We start from the raw sequence: 19,181 nt of genomic DNA, 5'->3' as shown, positions 1-19,181 counted from the left end.
TTTAGCTAATGAATGTTTCACAAAACAAAAAACAAAACCTCTAGAAGATGCTCTTTGGGTGCCCTGGCTCTGTAAGATCATATATAGTAAGTTCCATCAGCCAACAGCCTGGAGCAGTAAACTGGAAATTTAGGGAACAATACAGCCAGGAGCACTTCTACAAAAAGAAAAACAACTCCCCCCTTGGCCCAACTCCAAAAGGCAATTGAGCCGGTAATGTCCAGGCTAATCTCTGAGCAGCCTCTCTGCCAACTTTCTCCTACAGGCATTAGATTTTTCAGCATGGGCTTTGCAAATAATCTAAAACAATTAATTAGTGCTTTTGAATATATCGCGTACCACTAATGAAACATTGCCAGACAGCCTTTGATAGCCTATACCCAGAGCTAATTAAACGTGGCAAACAGAGAGCGCCAACTCCCCGGCACCCAAGAGTGCCAGGCTGAGCCCTGGCCAGTGACCGAGAAGCCATCCTTGCAGACCGTCCTGGGGTGACCAAGGTGGGGACTGTGGGGTCATGTCCTCAGGATCCTCCACAATATGCCAGACCCTGCTCTCACATCATATAATTATCAGGCTCTTGAAATTCAAACTATTCTTTCACCCTGAAGAAATCTTTTTTCCTCTAATAAGTGGAAATTCTTAATTTGATACATAAAAGTGATATCCAATATTTTGATAACCCCCAAAATATTGGTTAAAAAAATTTTTTAGGCCCTAGCTGGTGTGGCTCAGTGGACTGAGTGCTGGCCTGCAAACCAAAGAGTTGCCAGTTCAATTCCCAGTGAGGGCACATGCCTGGGTTGTGGGCCAGGTCCCCATTAGGGGGTGCATAAGAGGCAACCACACACTGATGTTTCTCTCCCTCTCTTTCTCCTTCCTTTCCCCTCTCTCTAAAAATAAATAAATACAATCTTTAAAAAATTGTTATTGTATAGCAGTTTTTAAAACTAAATATTAAAATGAATCTCACCCCAACATTCCCATTTTTCAATCAGAGTCCTGCATAATCTAAGATTTCCCACTCCCATAACCCCAGTCAGTGGGAAATCTTTCTATTTTTTTTCACTATCTAATGCCACACAGAATTCCAGACCACTCCACATGCATGGCCAGCAACATAAACACATTTTTAGGAGGCCCAGAAAAAAGCTAGCAGGGGACAAGAAGTAAAAATGTTTCATTCCTCTGCACTTTTCTGGTGCAATTTCAAAAACAGACCAGCCACCTCCAGGGGATTGATTAATTTAGGTAGCTTGTATCGCCTCCCCAGCTTCCATGACAGTGATGAGGTCTGAGAAAGCAAATCAGAAAACCTTCTAAACTACTCAGTGGCAAAATAAATACATGAATGTTATTTTAAGACAACTTTTCAGACCCAGAGGTTAATTTTTCTGTGTCTTATCCCAATTTTTAATGAATATGGAGTCGGGTACTTAATAAATATTAACAACTTAAGGAATATTTTTCGCTTCTGAATAAATAGTAATTCGTATAGCCTGACTATCGGAATGAAGCAGGAATCAGTGAAGATGGCCACCGGAACAGCTCCAACCAGAATGAGTTGTGCCTCACTTAACATTACCTTTTCCTAACACCCGTGAAACCTACCTCAACCCTCCCTTTCACCCAATCAGCTGGTACCATCCCCATCACCTGGTCTCCTCAGCCACAGTTGCCTGTATCAATGTCCCCATGCTCACTGAATCAACACTTATCTCCTAGGTTGGCCTACTATATCACAATTCGAGAAATGGGAAAAGGCAAAAGAGGTACATAAAAGAAAGAACTGGGGGGGGGAGGGGAATTCCTTCCTTAACAACTGTGTTGATTATGCCAAAGTGTAGTAGCCCCAGCTGACACATAATTCAGACACACTTGGTTTCTGCAGGTGCACCACACCACAGCTGGGGAACTAAAAGCATCTGTGGAACTCACTCCCTCAAACCAATTTCCTCATCAACACATGGATCCCTCTGACCTAAAGGAGATTAGAGAAACGTTTTCAAGACAGTTGTTTCAAAGACATACTAAAGCCAAGCCCCTATTTATGTCGGTAAGAATTTTCTAGAAGGTGTGTACCTGTTCTGTGTTACATTTTATGTATTAAAAAAAGACTAATCACACTATCAAAAATGGCCCTCAGACCTGCAGCGTCAACACCCTATGATAAAAACTCAAGACCCAATGAAACAGGATCTGCGTGTTAACAAGATCCCCAGGTGATTCTGTGCACATTAAGTTCAGAGAGCACTGATCTAATGTCTATTTATAACTTCAAATTCCAAAAGCAAGGTGGGTAAACCTCACCCTCAGGCAAAACCAATATGAATATCCAAATTATAAAACATTTTAAAGTGATTCTTTTCTTTGCAGAAAGAAGTTGCTCTAAGTATCAAGCTCCTTGCTCACACTTAATTTGTAGTGTAGTTAATAAAAAATGAGTTTACACAGAACACAGTTATTTACTACAAAAACCCAGATGCAACCGAATTTCTCTGAAATACTAGTTTAGCTATGAGGAGCACTTTTGCAAAAGGCAGTAAGACCCTCAAAACCTATTATCTTGAAAAACACACCACCTGGGGAATGAAAAGGATGCGATCAAAACCAGGACAGTAAGTTGAGAACAAGAACACAGGCTTTTAAGACAGTGATTCTTTAAGGACAGTCATTCACAGTACAAAGAGACTTTCTTTAGATATTTTTCAGGTTGTTCTGTGTTTTAAGATGCAGCTTTTACTGTTATGTAGAAGTAATCATTTTTACTGTTAGATTATGACATAATGTTCCACCAATACATCTTTATCATCTCTCCTTCCCAAAAGGAACAAATTGAAAAAATATCATAAAATCATTCTTAATTTCCCTCCCATGGGTCCTTCCTTCTAAAATCAGCTCATAGCCACCATCATCTCTTGCCTCAATGAGTATAATAGCCAGCAACGAGTATCCCCAAATGCACTCTTACCCAACAGTCTATTCTCACTCAACACGGCAGCCAGAGTGGTCCTGTTAAACACCCTTCATATCATATCATTCCACTGCTCGAACCCTCTAGTGGATCCATCTCACTCAGAGTGAAAAACCTTACGATGGCCTACAAGGCTTTATGTAGCCCCACTCATGTCTTGTCTCCCTCCCCGCCAATTAACTCTGACTCTCCACTCTAGCAAGTCACCTGACATGCTGACTCTATTGCTTGAGCACTTCAGGCAAACCGTCACCTCAGGACCTTTGCACTTACTTTCCCTTCTGCCTGAAATACTTATTCTTCCAGATATCTACTCACCCCAGCTCCTCCAAATCTTTGTTCAAATTTTCTATAGGAATCTTTCTAGTGAGTACTTCCCTAATCACTTTACTTTATAATGTATAGTCTCCACTAACAATTCCTAACCCCCTTGCTTTTTTTTTCCATTGAACTGGCTAAAATTTCCATAATTTTGTTTGTTTCTGGTCTGTCTCTCCCCACTAGGTATGTAAGCTCCATGAGGACAAGGGTTTTTGCCTGTTTAGATCATTATTCTATATCTAACACCTGGAATAGTATCTCAAGTTCTTAATAGATGTCTGTTGAATAAGTCAGTTAACACATTAGGAAGCAACCATGTTATTAAAGGTGGAAAAAACTCATTGTTTGCAGTTAACGCCAAAGCCTCCCCCTTTCTGTGCCTCAGCAGCTAACAAAGCACCAGAGACTTGGGAGGCACTCAAAGTTTGCTAACCAGACTTCAAATTCTCCTCTAAGCCTGGCAGTTATTTAAAAGTTGAAAGAATTGGTAGAATGATAAATGGTTCTTCCTTCTAACTCAAAAGAAAGGGGAGGATAGCAACTAGGAGGCATTTGCTTCACCACGCAGCAGTGAAACAACAGGGCTGGCCTGCACAGATGCGTCCGGCTAGAAAAGCTGGTTGCAGGAAAGTGCTGCAGCAGCTGGCGGCATCACTAATGGAAACAGCAGAGCAGGGGCCACCGCCAGAAGCTGATGCTTGACTCTCCTGAGGCCTGAGCTACCTCAGCATCCTTTAGAAGGGACCTAGGGGAGGGGGGAGGGGAGGAGTTACTCCTGATAGCTCTAGCCTATGTGTAGGCTAGGGCTGTGAGGACACAGGGAAGCAACACAAAGAACCTAACACAGTTCTATTGGAACTGTTTCCTTTTGCCATAACTACCACTTTCTACTATATGGTTCCCTTCATTGCCAACAGAGAGAATAACTTTAAGAGAAAAAAAATCAACGTTTTCCTTTGAAAGCAGTAAGATTTTCCACATTCCACTCTAAACTTTTTTTTAAAGATTTCTAAGAGTTGGCAGGACAGGGCAGGAGAATAGCTAGGCCTCCGTCCTCAGAGCACCTGCTGCCTCCTCCTTGGAAATACATTCCAAGAGCAAGTGCATTTTTTTAGCCCTCTAGAAGTCCACCTGATTTACAGTCCCCTCTCAGAGGGGACCTCTGAATTGTAACTAAAATTGTAACTATATTGGACTTCAGAATAAATCTTTTCTATGCTGCTCTGGCAGAGATGTTTTAAATAAAATGAAAGTCAGTGGCTCACACGCATGCAGAGCAGGCTGGGCAGATCTTTTAAGAGGAGAGAGCCCTTCCATGCCCGATGCCCCGGGCAGGGCTGGTCCCGAGGGAAGGCCTCACAGTGCAGCACCCTCCAGGGTACTCCCTGCTCCTGCCACACCTCCAAACACCAGTGCCTGGAGCTCAGGGCTCTATCAATGATTCACGGTGGCCCCAGAGTATGAGGAACTAGTTATCGAAGCAAACCAGCTTCTAAAAAGCCTAATCCCCTATATATACAATATGGGAAAATATAAGCTTTGAGCAATTAAGCAGCTGTGTGGGCATTGATGGATGCTTATAAAAGACAAATACTGGTGTCCTAAAATAAATCAGAAATCTAGAAAGCACAGTGGCAATTACACAGTCTAGGATAAGGACACAAAGGCAAGAAAAACCTGGGTTCTGTTGATCTGTCTGACATCAAATCTATGAATAATCTTATGCATGTTCTTGATAAATATCTTTCTTACACTTATATGCACATCTAGTTACCCAACTATCTGTTAGTAAACTGTCCTTGCAAATCAAACTAAAAAGGTCTTTAATTAGATATAATATCATATTCTACCACCACCCCCACATACACACACCCATCCAGGTCCATCCAGGGTAAGGAAATCTTTGAGAAACAAACTCATCTTCTTCTTGACTACTGCTAACTGCCCCTGGTGTGGGTGTGTGTGGGTGTGTGGGTGTGTGTGTGTTTACCATTTCTGTGCAAAAACAAAGTGGGGAGGGAGCTCATCATGCTTGGGTGTCCACGGTATCCCCAATGGGAACACGACCTCAAATACAGGCCACTCTAGCTACTCTGGGTTTTTTAATGCAGTTCTTTGCTCTTTAAAATAAAAAGTGGGCAGTGTGGTACTAGCTGGCATCACAACTGGCACATTTATCCCCTGTGTATCTAAAAGTGGAATTAAACACAAAAGTGGTTATAATAACTACCCAAAAACAATAATAATCACAGACCAAATCAACTAACTGTGTCCAGAGATTTAGGAGCTGGCAAGAGAAGGCCTTGTTGAATTTACTTTGAACCTTCGAGCCAATCCCTGTCTACCTTTTCCATCCCCTGGCGGCAGCCCCCACCGGCACTCTCCCCACCTTCCTGCCATTTTGAGTTGCAGCCTCTGATCACTCATTTGGCAGAAGAGAGAAAACTATGGCAGAACCCCCTCTGCGGTCTTCCGCACATTAATTTCAAATCCAAGAGAAAGAATGCCAGTTCCTTTGGGCAGCATAACAGAAAAAGCACGAACACTGGAGCTGCTTCCACTCTGCCAGTTACTAGTTTTATGACTGTACATAAATGACCACTTTGACTTTTTCAAAATTGATTTCTCTCATTATATTTTACACCTTTCTTCTCCAAGACTCAGTTTCCTCACTGGTAAAATGAGTGCAATAAAAGTAGTAGGAGCGGTGGCAGTGGTAATAACTACAAAAACAGTGGTAACAACAAATGCCAACCTTACTGGGCTTCTGTAAGGGTTCCATGAACTGATACGTGTGAGGTGCCCAGTGGAGTGCCTGGCTGGCCCTGCACTGTTTGAAGAGGTGCACAGGGGTTCACTGCAGCAGAAAGACCATCAGCCTTGTCCGTGCAGTTTGTCTGCAGAAGGCTGTTGAGTTGTGCTTTGACTGAAGGTTGAGCCATCTTTCTACATTGCTTTCTCTCTAAATCCCATTACTCTCTTTCCAGAAATGAAAAAAACAATACCTGCCTACCCCAGGGACTACTATGGGAATAAAGTGAAATACTAGGTATAAGACTGTTTGGAAAACTATAAATATAAAATGATATAACAGGCATACCTTGGAGATATTATAGGTTCAGTTCCAGACCACCGCAATCAAGTGAGTTTTAATCTTTTTGCTGGTGAGGGGTCTTGCCTTCAATATGGAGAAAACGCAACATCTATGAAGCACCATAAAGTGACGTAGGCCTGGGTTATTAGTTTAGTCTCCCCACAAGACTGTCAGCTTGTCCCATTCTAAACCAAGTATTAACTGGTTGGCATCTCTGCTTGCTGTCCCATGGACACAAAAAGTTCAGGGCTTTCTTAGCAGGAAAAGAGCTCCAGCTAAAAACATCTGTTTTCCTGTGGACTCTACCTGGAATTCCAGGTACATCCAGAAGACAGGAAAAGAAATGTGCTTGCTCAGTAGACATGTGTGTGCAGGTTGTGGGCAAACCTCCAAAAGGGTGCACCTAGGCACCAAATGGAAACAGTGGAACGAGGGAAACAGCCATCCATCCACACCCCGCCGGCTCGGAGGCCAACCGCGTGTCTGCAGCCTTCCCCTCAGCAGCACCCCTTCGACCTGGCCCAAAGGCCAGTGGAGCACAGACAAGTCTGTCCTTCCAACCAACCAACTTCCCTGCATTCTGGGTGCCTCTTTTTCTCATTATTAAGGCTCCTGGGATCACAGCCCTACCTAACTCTGGCCAGCCTCAGGGTTAGCAGCTAATATTTTTTAAAGATGTGCAGCAGGACAGTTTTTAAAGTGAAAACTTAGTGAGCCTTAAGCCCATAAGAGTTAGCATTTATTGTTTAAACTTTCCATTTTTCTTAGACAGATTACAGGGTATTATGGTAAATTGCCAAAAACCTAATATAATTTCTAATCAAGAGGCACTATGGTCCTTACACACCTCCCATTCACCAAGGGTGTGGCCCTCCCTCTCTGCAATGCTGTACAATCATGGAGAAACACAGGAGAGAAGAAAAAGTATGGTTCTTTCTAAACACCCACTGACCCTGGGATGTGGATTGCTGTGCCCTGCCTCCTTCACCCTCAGCCTCATGCAGAGAAGAAAGGGCTTTCACCCAAGGCCAGCCAAACCCATGGGGCCCGGAAAAGCAGCCTCCTACTACTCTAACTTGGGCTCGTTTTAGGGCCGCACTCGTCCCTCCCTGGCCGCATATCTAAGGAGGCCTTTTACAGCCTTCACCCCTTCTGCCGCCAAGAATGCCATAACAGAGCTTCAGGGCCACGTCAGTGAAGTAAGAATACAAACAAAGAAGGCCCATTATTTGAAGTTCCCTTGGTTTTGGTGACTTACACACATCTCTTCTGAGGCCAAAAGGAGTCTAACCTGGTTCCAGGATGTCTCACTGGGGCTACTCCATCAAATGCAGAGGTCCATTCATTCCACACTCAGGTTCTCCTATGCAGAGGCTCCGCTAGAGTGGCCGAGGGGCTGGGCTTGAGAGCCAAACTGCCATGGTTCAAGTCCCAGCTCTGGGAATTTATACCAATTACTAATGAAGTGGAGTCGTGGTTTCCTTGTTTGTAAAACGCAGTTGATGATAATAAAAATTAATACCGACCTTGTAATTTGTCTTATAAAGACAAAATAAATGAGCTGGCAGAGACCAAGCCCTTGCTAAACAGCAGCCTATGTGCAAGGCACTATTGTCTCTAAAGCTGATGAGGCCGTATTCTCAGCCTCACTTCTTAAGCCCACAGTTTGAGTTCTCAGACTAACAATGTAAGCCTTTGGTTACAGAAAAAGGGAAGGAGAATCCAAACCTCAAAGTTATATCCACAAGCCTCATTCTGACATGTAGGGTCCTACACAATCTACTCCCATCCTTCCTTCCCAACAGACCTCTTGCTACATTGCCCACTAGTTTTCCAGGCCATCCATTTTTTAGAAAACACCAAGCACGCAAGTGCCATGCACTGTGCTCATCATGTTTTCCCATCTGGTCAACCCAATGCCTCCCCCTATTCAGATTACACCTGGTCTGCAAAGCAGAGCTCAACCCTGCACTTCCACAAAACCCTCCCTAGCTGCTCTAGCCCAGAGAGCTTCCCCTTCTGACCCCTTGAGGTTTTTTGGCTTTTACTTGTCACTCACCGTACACTGATTATTTTGTCATACAGTTATATTTTATATGCCTAACTAAAGTATCAGTGACTCACAGGAAGGGATGGATCTTACTCTTCTTTCTATATCCCTAAGTGGTGAGTGCTATGCTTTACGCTTAGCAAGACTCAGTAAGTGAATGACTTGATGTTTCAAGATGGCACAGAGTAAACCCACTATCCTTCTTTTTAATCAGACACCTTGTGAACAATACTCCCTCACAGCATAGAGACTTAATGGCTCAATCTACAGACCTAGACTAAGTAGGTTTATGGTTTAACCTGCCACTTAGATGTGCAACCTTGAGGAAGTTACTTAACCTGTCTATACTTCAGTCTTCTCATCTGTAAACTGGGCATAAATAAAGTACCTGCACGTTTTAAAGCAGTTATGATAATGAAGTAAGATAATACTATGAACAGGGCCTGGCACGCAGTAATTAATTAATTGCTCTATAAATATTCAGTATTATTATCATTACTACCATCTTCTTGAAGTTTACCTCATCCAGAATGTCCCAAAAAGCATTTTGTGAAGTATGCTAAGTCTGTGTCAGCACATACAAAACATTTCTCTCTTTTTCATTCACGGGCTGTTCAAAGGGCATCTCTACCTCTGTGTTATTGATCGAGTGCCTCAGGTTGTTACAGAATCTGTAATTCTACTGTACTTTCAGTTTTATTGTACACCTCAGCAAAGCTTTGAGTGCACATACAACTCAAAAAAAAAAAAAAATTTACCATGGCTGGAAAGAGGAAGGAAGGTCTTATGCAAAACTGATTTACTATCAAATACATCAAGGTTGTACAGAGCCATCAAACTCACTGCTTTCTTCAGTTATGTTTTTCAATCTGTCCCTGGTGTTAATAAGAACAGAAAATTCTGCCTTAGCCCTGACTGGTGTAGCTCAGTGGATTGAGTACAAACCAAAGGGTCGCCAGTTCAATTCCCAGTCAGGGCACATGCCTGGGTTCTGGGCCAGGTCCCCAGTTGGGGGCACGTGAGAGGCAACCACACATTGATGTTTCTCTCCCTCTCTTTTTCCCTTCCCCTCTCTCTAAAAATAAATAAATAAGACCTTAAAAAAAAAAGAAAGAAAATTCTGTCTTAAATCCGATTGTACACATCTTGTCCTCAAAACAGCACGTTTTCCATCAAGCCATTTCTCTCTCTACTACCTTTCCATGAGAGCTTAATTAAGAGCAGTTTTAATGCACAACTAAAAGGCAAATAACTGTTCAATCATGACACAAAATGAAACTGCTGACAGAGAGAATGGGCAGTTCAAATTCACACACTGGTATTAAAAAAAGAAAAAACTAGTAACTTTCTCTCAAGATTGTTGCAACAAGGAGGGACATTCTACTCCCCAAACTCATAAACCAAGTTCTGCAAACTGGCTTTTACTCCATCTGTGCCTACATATACGACTACTAGTCTGAGTCTACTGAAGCCTCAGTTGGTGGTCTGGCTTCTTCCTTATAGAAGGCATAGGTTGAGGGCATAGATATAAAACCCGGCTCCTCTACTTGCCAGCTGCATGACACTGTGCAAGTTATCTGATCTCTCCATATCTCATTTCATCATCTGTAAAATGAGAAAAATAATCACAACTACCTCAGAGTTGTGATTCAGTGAGCTCATGAAATAAGAACATCCCTTTCATGGTTATTTCTACAGTCCGTTAGGCCAGTGCCCGGTTACAGCACACACTCAATGAATGGTAATTACCATCACTAGCATCTCAACTGCATGTGAATTCAAGAGCCAAAACCAAGAGGCTAATCATTTTTCAAGTCAATGTGTTTCTTGTTGAAACCAGCCAGTTTCGAGAACTGCTCCAACAAAAATGTTTTATGCGGCCCATTAGAGAACAGGCACAAAGCAAATTACAACAAAATAGAGCAAATTAAGCTTCCAGATTTGTTAAGTGATCCAGACGGCCAACGCTGAGACACTGATAGGAAGGATCTGATATTCTTCACGTACGCAACAATGTTCCAACCAAGTCTCTTCTTTCCTCCCATCTCCAACCTCATACTCTGTTGTACATATTTCCATACTTCTTAAAAAGTTACAAATTTAAATATCTGACACAGACAATATTAAATATCTTCTAAGCAGCTCTTGCTTGGAGTGTTCCTCTATCTAGAAGATCTATTTATCTTGTAATAAAGAACAAAATGGCCCTTTTGAAATTCTTATTTAGGACAAGAAAGTAAATCTACTCTATGCATGTAACAAAATTAACTGGGATTAAACATTAGTATACTTGTTCTCCACCCGCCTCAACACAGAAGGTTAGTTATCTGCATCACTGACATTAGAATGTGTAGCACCAGTCTATCAAAATGTAACATAAGCAAATATACTATGTATCTGTATAGAACTCAAATATATTATTTCCCTGAAGAACACAAATTCTCAAGTTTTGCATAAATATCACATGTCCTAAATTTCCCTAAACTGAAGAGACTGAGGAAAAATATATCCAAAAGAATATAATAAACATGTGACTTACCTGCGGTGGCTAAACAGGAACTCATCAGAGCAAACATGGCAATCACATAATGAGAAGTCATTTTTATTTCTCCAGAAGTGTGCGACATTCAGTCACCTCAGCCTGTAGTTCTTCAGATTGTAGACAACCTTCGCAAATCAGGTCTAGCCTTAAAATCCTTCTCTACGATTTTCAAATTGTCTGTAAAAATAAACATATTTCAAGGAGAAAACTTAATGCAGGAACTTCTTTTCATAAACACAGACTAGGGCAAAATGAAGAACTTCAAAAGGGAGTAAGATAAATTTACCTTAAAGGATGCCAAAACAGCACTCAAGCAAATTGAAATGGGGGTGATAAGTGCTTAATAAAGGCTTTTATAAACAAATACTTTTGCAAAGCCATATTTACTATTGACACTTTAAGTCTTTGGTTTTACATAAAATTTTCAAGACTACAGAAAAATTCAAGATACAATTATACTATAACATCACCAGTTACGGTGTGGCACTAAAGCAATCAGTGGCACCTGATTCGTGAATTCCCTAGTGCTAACAAAACCACAAACAGCTGATTAGAGACTCAATTTAATGTTATAATGACAGAGTTACCACAAGGATCAAATTAAAATAGATTTAGAATCAATTTGGAAAATAAAGAACCATTAAAAGGCAAGGTTCTTATTTCAAGTGTTTGCCAGCGTTGCAACAGGAGAAAAGTCTTCCCTAGCCCTCAGCCCCATCCGAGACTATCTGGTTACTGGACTAGAGGATCCAGAGGTTCTTTCTAACATTTTCCAGTCCGGAACCTTGGATGCCAAGTTTTGTGGTGGTTTGCTTAACTTGAATACCCTTCCTATGGCCCAAAAGATTACCTCATTTAGTTTGCTCCAAAGTATATTTTCCAGTCTTCTATTCCTGAGCCTGGCACAACCCGCAGAAGTTGTCCAATTCAGCAAATAATTATTGAGCACCTACTGTATTCTGATCATTGTTTACAGATATAATTCCTTCTCATCAAGAGTAAAAGTTATTCAACACCTGAATAAATGCATAAACACCCCACCTAATCTAAGCTCTCAGCAAGGCAAAATCAAGGCATTTCCAGGAACCATCTAAATAGCTGGGATTGTAGCCTTATTACCTTCAACCAGGAAATACCATCCACTGAACCAGCTTGCTACCTTCAGAGATAAAGTCAGTTTTGGAATTTGTAGATATAGTGCAAAAATATAAAAATAATGACAAAATAAGTTTCTAATTATGTGTTCTTACTCCCTGGCTGGTGTGGCTCAGTGGAATGAGTGCCAGCCTGTGAACAAAAGGGTTGCTGGTTTGATTCCTAGTCAGGGCACATGCCTGGGCTGCAGGCCAGTAGGGGGTGCATGAGAGGCAACCACACATTGATGTATCTCTCCCTTTCTTTCTCCCTCCCTTCTCCTGTCTAAAAATAAATAAATAAAATCTTTTAAAAATTAAAGAAAAGATTCTCTTTTTTAAAAAGTCTCTTTTAGTGTATTCACTGTTAAGAGAAAGATACTTAAAGTGCCTCTTTATAAGCAGTACAGTCAAACCTTGGTTCTCAAGCATCTCCCATCTTGAACAGTTCGGTTCTTGACCAAATTGTTCATGGAAAAAATGTCATGATTGTCAAATAAAACTTTGGTTCTCTACCCAACAACCCTTTCAGGCCGATTCTGTATTTCTAGTGGGAAAAAACGATACAGATCTTTAACAGCCTTCCAAAACAAATTAAGTTCAAAACTGAAGTTCAACTGAAACACTAATTTCCTATGAGAAGGAGGGAGAGAAACAGGGCGGTTGTATTAGTGTAGGTAGCTAGTTAGGTATTAACAACAAAGAAGGGAGCTAAATGGGATAAACCAAATTATGTCTGGAAGCTACAGCTTCAAAGACTTCCCAGGGGACAGCCATATCCTCTGCCAAAGGAACTTAATCCCCAATCAGGCAGGAAGGACCAGCTTTACAATCTCCCCAGAAAGGACTGGCCCACTTGCCTAGATTACAGGGTTGGGCGGGAGCAAGGGGGGTGGGGATGGGGGAGGGGATTGATAAACAGTAAGGGGGAAATTCCTTTGCTGAGCTCATGTGCAGTAGAAGCCCAGATGGTACAGAGGAAGGTCCTTCTATTAGGTGCACGCATAGTAGAAGCCAGATGAGGAAGCAAAACTATGAGGCATGCATAGAAGCCAAAATGGCCATGACAAAGGGGAGGGATCTAGCCTGAAAGAAAGCTTACCCCCTCCCAAACCCAAGGAGATATAATCAAAGCTTAACAAAGGTGTGAGGGATGGGCAGCAGCAGGTTCTCTCTCCACAGCAGCCAAGCAGGCCTGGGTGTGGCAGTTGCTTGGGCTTTGGTGCAGCACCAAAAGCACCCTTCCAATAAATCTTGCCACTACACCTCATGAAATGTGCTTCCTGCAATACCATGGAAGAATCCTATTTCCAGACAGTGCTAGGGCAGACGCACCTTCATCCCGGTCCGCGCCTAGAGAGAGTTGAAAGACAGCGGTGGGAGGGAAAGAAGTCTTTGTACTGAATTACCACTTAGGTTTTAGACCATTTGAGATTTTAAAGTATTGCCTATGCAGAAATAATGACAATAAAGTTCTAACTTTCAAAAAGAAGTTTTTAGATACACCTTGAAACTGCAACTGGAAAAGCTGGCATTCATAATGCTTGTTACTACAAGAACCAACAAGTAGAGACAAGGATTGAATCTTTATGGGAGCTTTATTCAGATGCTGGCAATCTGAGAAGACTGCTGGTTGTGTACCCTCAAAAATCATCTCATCTCAAGCTGACCTTTTGGTAAGGAGAAGAAAGAGTAGGTAAGAGGTTTGGGAAAAAGGTTAATCTGATTAAGAGTTGTAGTCCAGGGTTGATTTTCCTAGTACTTCTTCTTTCCCTGTTGACCAACAATGACTTCCCTCCCTGGAACACAATGACTCACATACCACCTCCATCTGCTGCAGACCCCCCGGGGCACAAAGGCAGAATTGCTTGTGGACCTCTTGGAGTCACGTAGGTCCTGCATTCCAGCTCCTGGAAAGACAGCTTTCCACGTGCATTAATCACTTAAGCCTATCACCTATGACTGAAGCTAAAATCTTTAGCTCTTGAGTTCCCCTATCAAAACTAAATTATTATACGTGCGGGAGCCACTGTGGTTCAGCCTTAGTATATGATAGTAATTAAAAGCCTACTAGGAATAGAATATGGATTTTGACAGCAGTTAAAAGTCTGCCTAGGTTTGAATTCACTCTGCCACCTACCCAAATCAGTGATGTTGGGCTGATTGTTCTGCAAACATGAATCTATCCCATGGGTTATTGTGAAAATTTAGAACACACACATACACACACACTGCTCATTAATATATATTAATACTTAGGACAGTGCCAAGCACATAATAAGCAATCAATAAATGTTAGCTATTATCACTATTTGACCATTTTTTTGAGGTATGCAGGATGAGGCAAAACTAGGTTCACAGTTGAGAGTACCTAAAAGACAGTTTACTCTTGTATTATTATTTATTAATTATTGTATTGTTTTCCATATGAACTGTAAACCTACTTTTGCCACACTCTGTATTTATGCCAATAAAGAAATTGGGGTGTGGTTATTTATGTAACTCTTAGCTAATGTAAAAGCAGTTCAATTCTTTTGTTTATCGAAAAATAAACATTTCCACAGACACCAGAAGGAGATAAGCTAGAGAATAGAATCACTAAAAGAACAAAACTGAGGCACAAGTCACTGGTGCCACAATGGTCCTGTTTCAGAGACTGACTAAATGATAGGGACCAGTTAGAAGCCATGAAATCGGCTTCAATCACCCCTTGAAGTCCAACATTTCTGTCACCACAACTCCACATCACCTCAAATAAAATGGAAGTCTCTTTTTCTTTTAAACTGAGTTTTTGGAGAGAGGAAGAGTAGGGGGTATGGGGAAAAACACTGCTTTATTATTCCACTCCTTCATGTATTCACTGGCTGATTCTTGCATGTGCCCAGACTGGGCATAGAACCTGCAACCTTGGTGTACTGGGACAATGCTCTAGCCAACTGAGCTACCTGACCAGGGCAGAAGTTTCTTCTGTTAACAAATCAACAACAGCAAAGAGAATTTGTCCCTATTTTTTTACCTTCAAAAAATTAGATTTCCTGAGTGGATGGGTGAGAAAAACCCTCTTTAAAAAATATGCTATTTCAGTAAATGCTAAAGGCAATTTTCATAAAGCAAAACCCTATGGAGAGATCTATAGAAGAGAGATCTCAGAAGATGGCTTCCCAGAGGATTTCTATGGAGCACGTAAACCACATGCAGTACAAGGCTGTGGGAATGTTTAATGAGCTGGTGTCACCCCCTGCCCGCAGCTGCAGAGGGTCTGCGGGGCTGTGCTCGTTAATCCAAGGGCTTAAACCAGGGCTGAACAAACCTGTGGAAAAGAAAGGCAAACGGTTCTATTAAAAATATAGACTGCAAATTGCTGACAAGAATATTGGGCAATTATTAAAATGCAGCAATTACAGATATAATAGAGCCAAGCTAAACAGTTTGATGCCCAAAGGCAAACCACAGCAAGTTTACACCGGATCTTAAAACATCTCCGAGGAAGTCCAAGACAAGTTGAAACTACACACTGCTGCTTCGAACAAAGAAGGAGCTTTTCTTCTTTTCACTTAAAAGTCTCCCCATAATATAACTTATTCAAAAAGAAAATAAACTGCAGGGAGTTTTTGTCTAATCTTCACAATGTGGTGACAGGATCCTAAGGCAGAAGAGAATAAAAAGGGAAGTGTGTCATTCCCATTCAGTGGAACGCCGGTTCTGGCCAAGACTTGCACACATCAACACCTTAACACTCAACTTAGGGGTCAGTTCCCCAACCAGAAGAATGCTGGATGATCGAGGGCTTCCAAAAGGTAATAGATTTAAAGTAAAATGAGGGAAATACAAACTCCCCATTCTTCTAGGAGGCTATAGCATACCAAATGTGCAGAGAGCAGGGACTCCCCACCTTGGTTTTCAGACCTCACTGCACCTCCTGGACTTGATGAACTAAATGCTTCCTTTAGACATACAAACAGGGCACTCTGAGATCTTGAAAGAACAAGTTGGGGCTAGTTGTTTGCCTGCATTTCACAGTAATGTGTTCTATCAAAGGGTACCAGGATATTTAGTACCCTCAAATGAACAGAAAAAATTCTGAGTGAGAGTTTAGTGGATTTTTTTTAAAGGTGAATATGATACTAATTCTTCTGATTTCAAAGTTCCCCTGTCTCTGTATTTGAGGCCATTAAACAGAGCACACTGTCCCTACCTTCCCTATTGCTCCGACAGAGTGCACAAGACCAGGAGTAGCTGAAAAACCCCTGCCCAGGCAAGTCCTGAAAACTATCATGGGTTAAACCAATGGTCAAAAGGAATTGGTTGGGCACAGTAGTCCCTGGGTTAACCAGGATGTTTTTATAAAGAGCACATCTTGCTCTATCTTAGAGGAAATATGTAGCAAAATAATGTCTGGCAGTAGGCTAAAAGCCAGCAAGAAAAATTACCAACTTCCCCTAGATGGCTAACACAACTGGCTATATACATGATATTATTCAAAATGAGAACTTACAATGAACTTGCAGCCAGTCAAGTTCTCAACTGAAAAAAGTTAGCATGCGAAAGATATGTGAACAGCATTTAAAGTTAGAAGAGGTCAACATGAGTTTATTGAAGAGAGACCAATCCCCCTGACTGGCACTTGCCCGAAATAACATGGCAGAGTCAACACTTGAAACCGGGTCTTTCCACGACCAGCACTGTCCTTCCCGGCTCCTGGTCTGTCGCCACAAACTAGGAACCATTTTCTCCCCCTCAATATTCAGTCTCTGAAAACAGAATGCTTTTTCCAAGAGAGGGCACAGCATGCTACAGCTGCCATCAGGGACACTGGCATTGCCCTGCTGACAGAGGCACTGTGCACAAGTCATTACTGATCGTGAACTGGGACTGGACTTCAGGACCGTGGGTGGCAGCTACGACAAACAAACGATCCTTGGTGATGCTGTATGACTCCGAGGTCTTTGAAAATGCAAAGGGCAAGATGAAGCACAAACCTGTGCACTGTTGTATCCTAATACTAAAGCTGTTCAGCCCCCAATCAGGAAAATATTCAACAAATTTGAAGATCTTCAAGACAGGGATATAGCGAGTGGAATGAAAAAACATTACCACTCCCTAAACACAAAGAGTAAATAACACCTGAGTTTCTTGGTACCTTAAACATAAAATAGTTTTCTAACAGATCATTAAAATGTTTCTAGTCTGCCATTTGAATTAGCTTTAGAGAAAAATATACTGTTAAGTCTGTAAATGGTTAAATAAAATCCGGTAGAGGACTGTTCTGATGGCTATTCAACATGTTATTCAGGGGACTTGGAAAAAAGGCAGAATGGATGACCTCAATATCTAGCTTGGCAGCCTGTAAAAAGGGTGTACAGGATGCAGAACAGATACTGTTGTTTGCTGACATTTGGATGCCCTTAAGACCTGTATACAGAGAAAGCAAAGCCACCTCACTGAGTCACAGCAGCAACTCAGATTTCTCTGCTACACGGAGCAACTGGATAGTTCCAAATCCCCATTTTCAGACAGAGTAGGTGCAAAGAGGGGAAAGGTCCTGGCTGTGGATAAGAAATCTCAGGAATCACATCTAAGCATAATCAATGTTCAACAAATGTTTTCTTCTAGGAGCCACTGTTGAAGATGCCAAGAATACAGCAGTGAGAAAAGGAGCCAAAAATTCTGCCCTCAAAGAGCTTACCATATATTTTTTGGACTATAAGACACACTTTTTCCCCAAAATTGGGGGATGGGGGTGCATCTTATAGTCCGAATGTAGCTTTATATTTACACTGGTGAAATATTATGTTATTTATGTTATTAAATATCTTACATTTTTTGCTTCAAAGTGTTTTTTTTCTATTTTCCTCCCCTAAAACCTAGGTGCATCTTATTATCTGAAAAATATGGTATATCCCAGTAAAAGTAACACCATTTACTACACAAGGCAAGATATTTAATTTCCAGAGAGTCATGTCTTCCTTCAATAAATCTTTATTTATTGCTTACTCCACACAGGCAATGGGAATATAAAGGCCAAAGAGACATGTTCTTTGTCCTCAAGGGCTTAAAGATGGGATAAACTAACAAATAACCACAAGCATGTCACTGCATGCTATAATAAGAACTCCAAAAAGGAATACACTCTGCAACCTGAAAGATAAGTGAAGGTGTCAAAGCTCAGTGAAGGATGACCACGGGTCCCTGCTGTGGAGGGAACACACAGCTGCAAAGCCAAAAGAACTAAGAATGAGGTTCAAAAAAAGGTTTACACAGGGATCTGACTGGGTTTTTAAAGATTTCCCTGGTACAGGTACTGTGGGAAACAGTACGGAGTTTCCTCAAAAAAATTAAAAGCAGGACTACCACATAATCCAGCAATGCCACTTCCAGGTATATGTCCAAAGGAAATGAACTCACTATTCTGAAGAGACATTTGTACCTTATGTTCACTGCGGCATCATTTATGATAACCAAGACGTGGAAACAACCTGTGTCCATCAGCATGGATAAAGAAAGTGTGGTATGTGTACACACACACACACACACACACACACACACACACAGACACACACACAGAGGAATATTATTCAGTCATAAAAAAGGAAGAAAATTCTGCCATTTGCAACAACATAGATTACTCTTGTGGGCATCATACTAAATGAAACAAGTCAGACAGAGAAAGACAAATAATATATAATCTCACTTATATGTGGAATCTAAAAAACAGAACTCATGGAAACAGAATAGGCTGGCAGTTGCCAGAGGTAAGGGGCAGGGAAAATGGGGAAAGGTGGTCAAAAGGCACAAACTTCCAGTTGTAAGATAAACAAGTTCTGGGGGTATGTGAAGATAATGACTACAGTTAACAATATTGTATATTTGCAAGTCTCTAAGAGAGTCAATCTTTTTTTTTAAGTTTTTTTTTTTAGACAGGGGGAAGGGAGGGAGGAAGAGAGAGAGAGAAACATCAATGTGTGGCTGCCTCTGGCCTATCCCCTGGTGGGGACCTGGCCTGCAACCTAGGCATGTGCCCTGATCAGGAATCAAACCAGCAGCCCTTTGGTTCACAGGCTGGTGCT

General features: G+C 41.5%; 1 protein-coding gene across 2 annotated transcripts in view; it reads right to left on the bottom strand.

The window, feature by feature from the left end:
- TGFBR3 (transforming growth factor beta receptor 3) overlaps nt 1-19,181 on the bottom strand; it is a 199,016-nt gene that overhangs the window by 160,806 nt on the left and 19,029 nt on the right. For both annotated transcript variants that reach the window (XM_045847071.1, XM_045847070.1), the window contains exon 2: nt 10,979-11,158. In XM_045847071.1, the coding sequence (XP_045703027.1) occupies nt 10,979-11,066 (88 nt within the window). In that variant the 5' untranslated portion in view covers nt 11,067-11,158. The remainder of the gene's footprint in view (nt 1-10,978; nt 11,159-19,181) is intronic.

The sequence above is a fragment of the Phyllostomus hastatus genome, unplaced genomic scaffold, assembly GCF_019186645.2.
Source record: "Phyllostomus hastatus isolate PE091 unplaced genomic scaffold, TTU_PhHast_1.1 phas_contig_524, whole genome shotgun sequence".
Lineage (NCBI taxonomy): Eukaryota > Metazoa > Chordata > Mammalia > Chiroptera > Phyllostomidae > Phyllostomus > Phyllostomus hastatus.
Note: the sequence above shows the minus strand (reverse complement) of the source record. Positions and strands in the feature narration are given on the sequence as shown.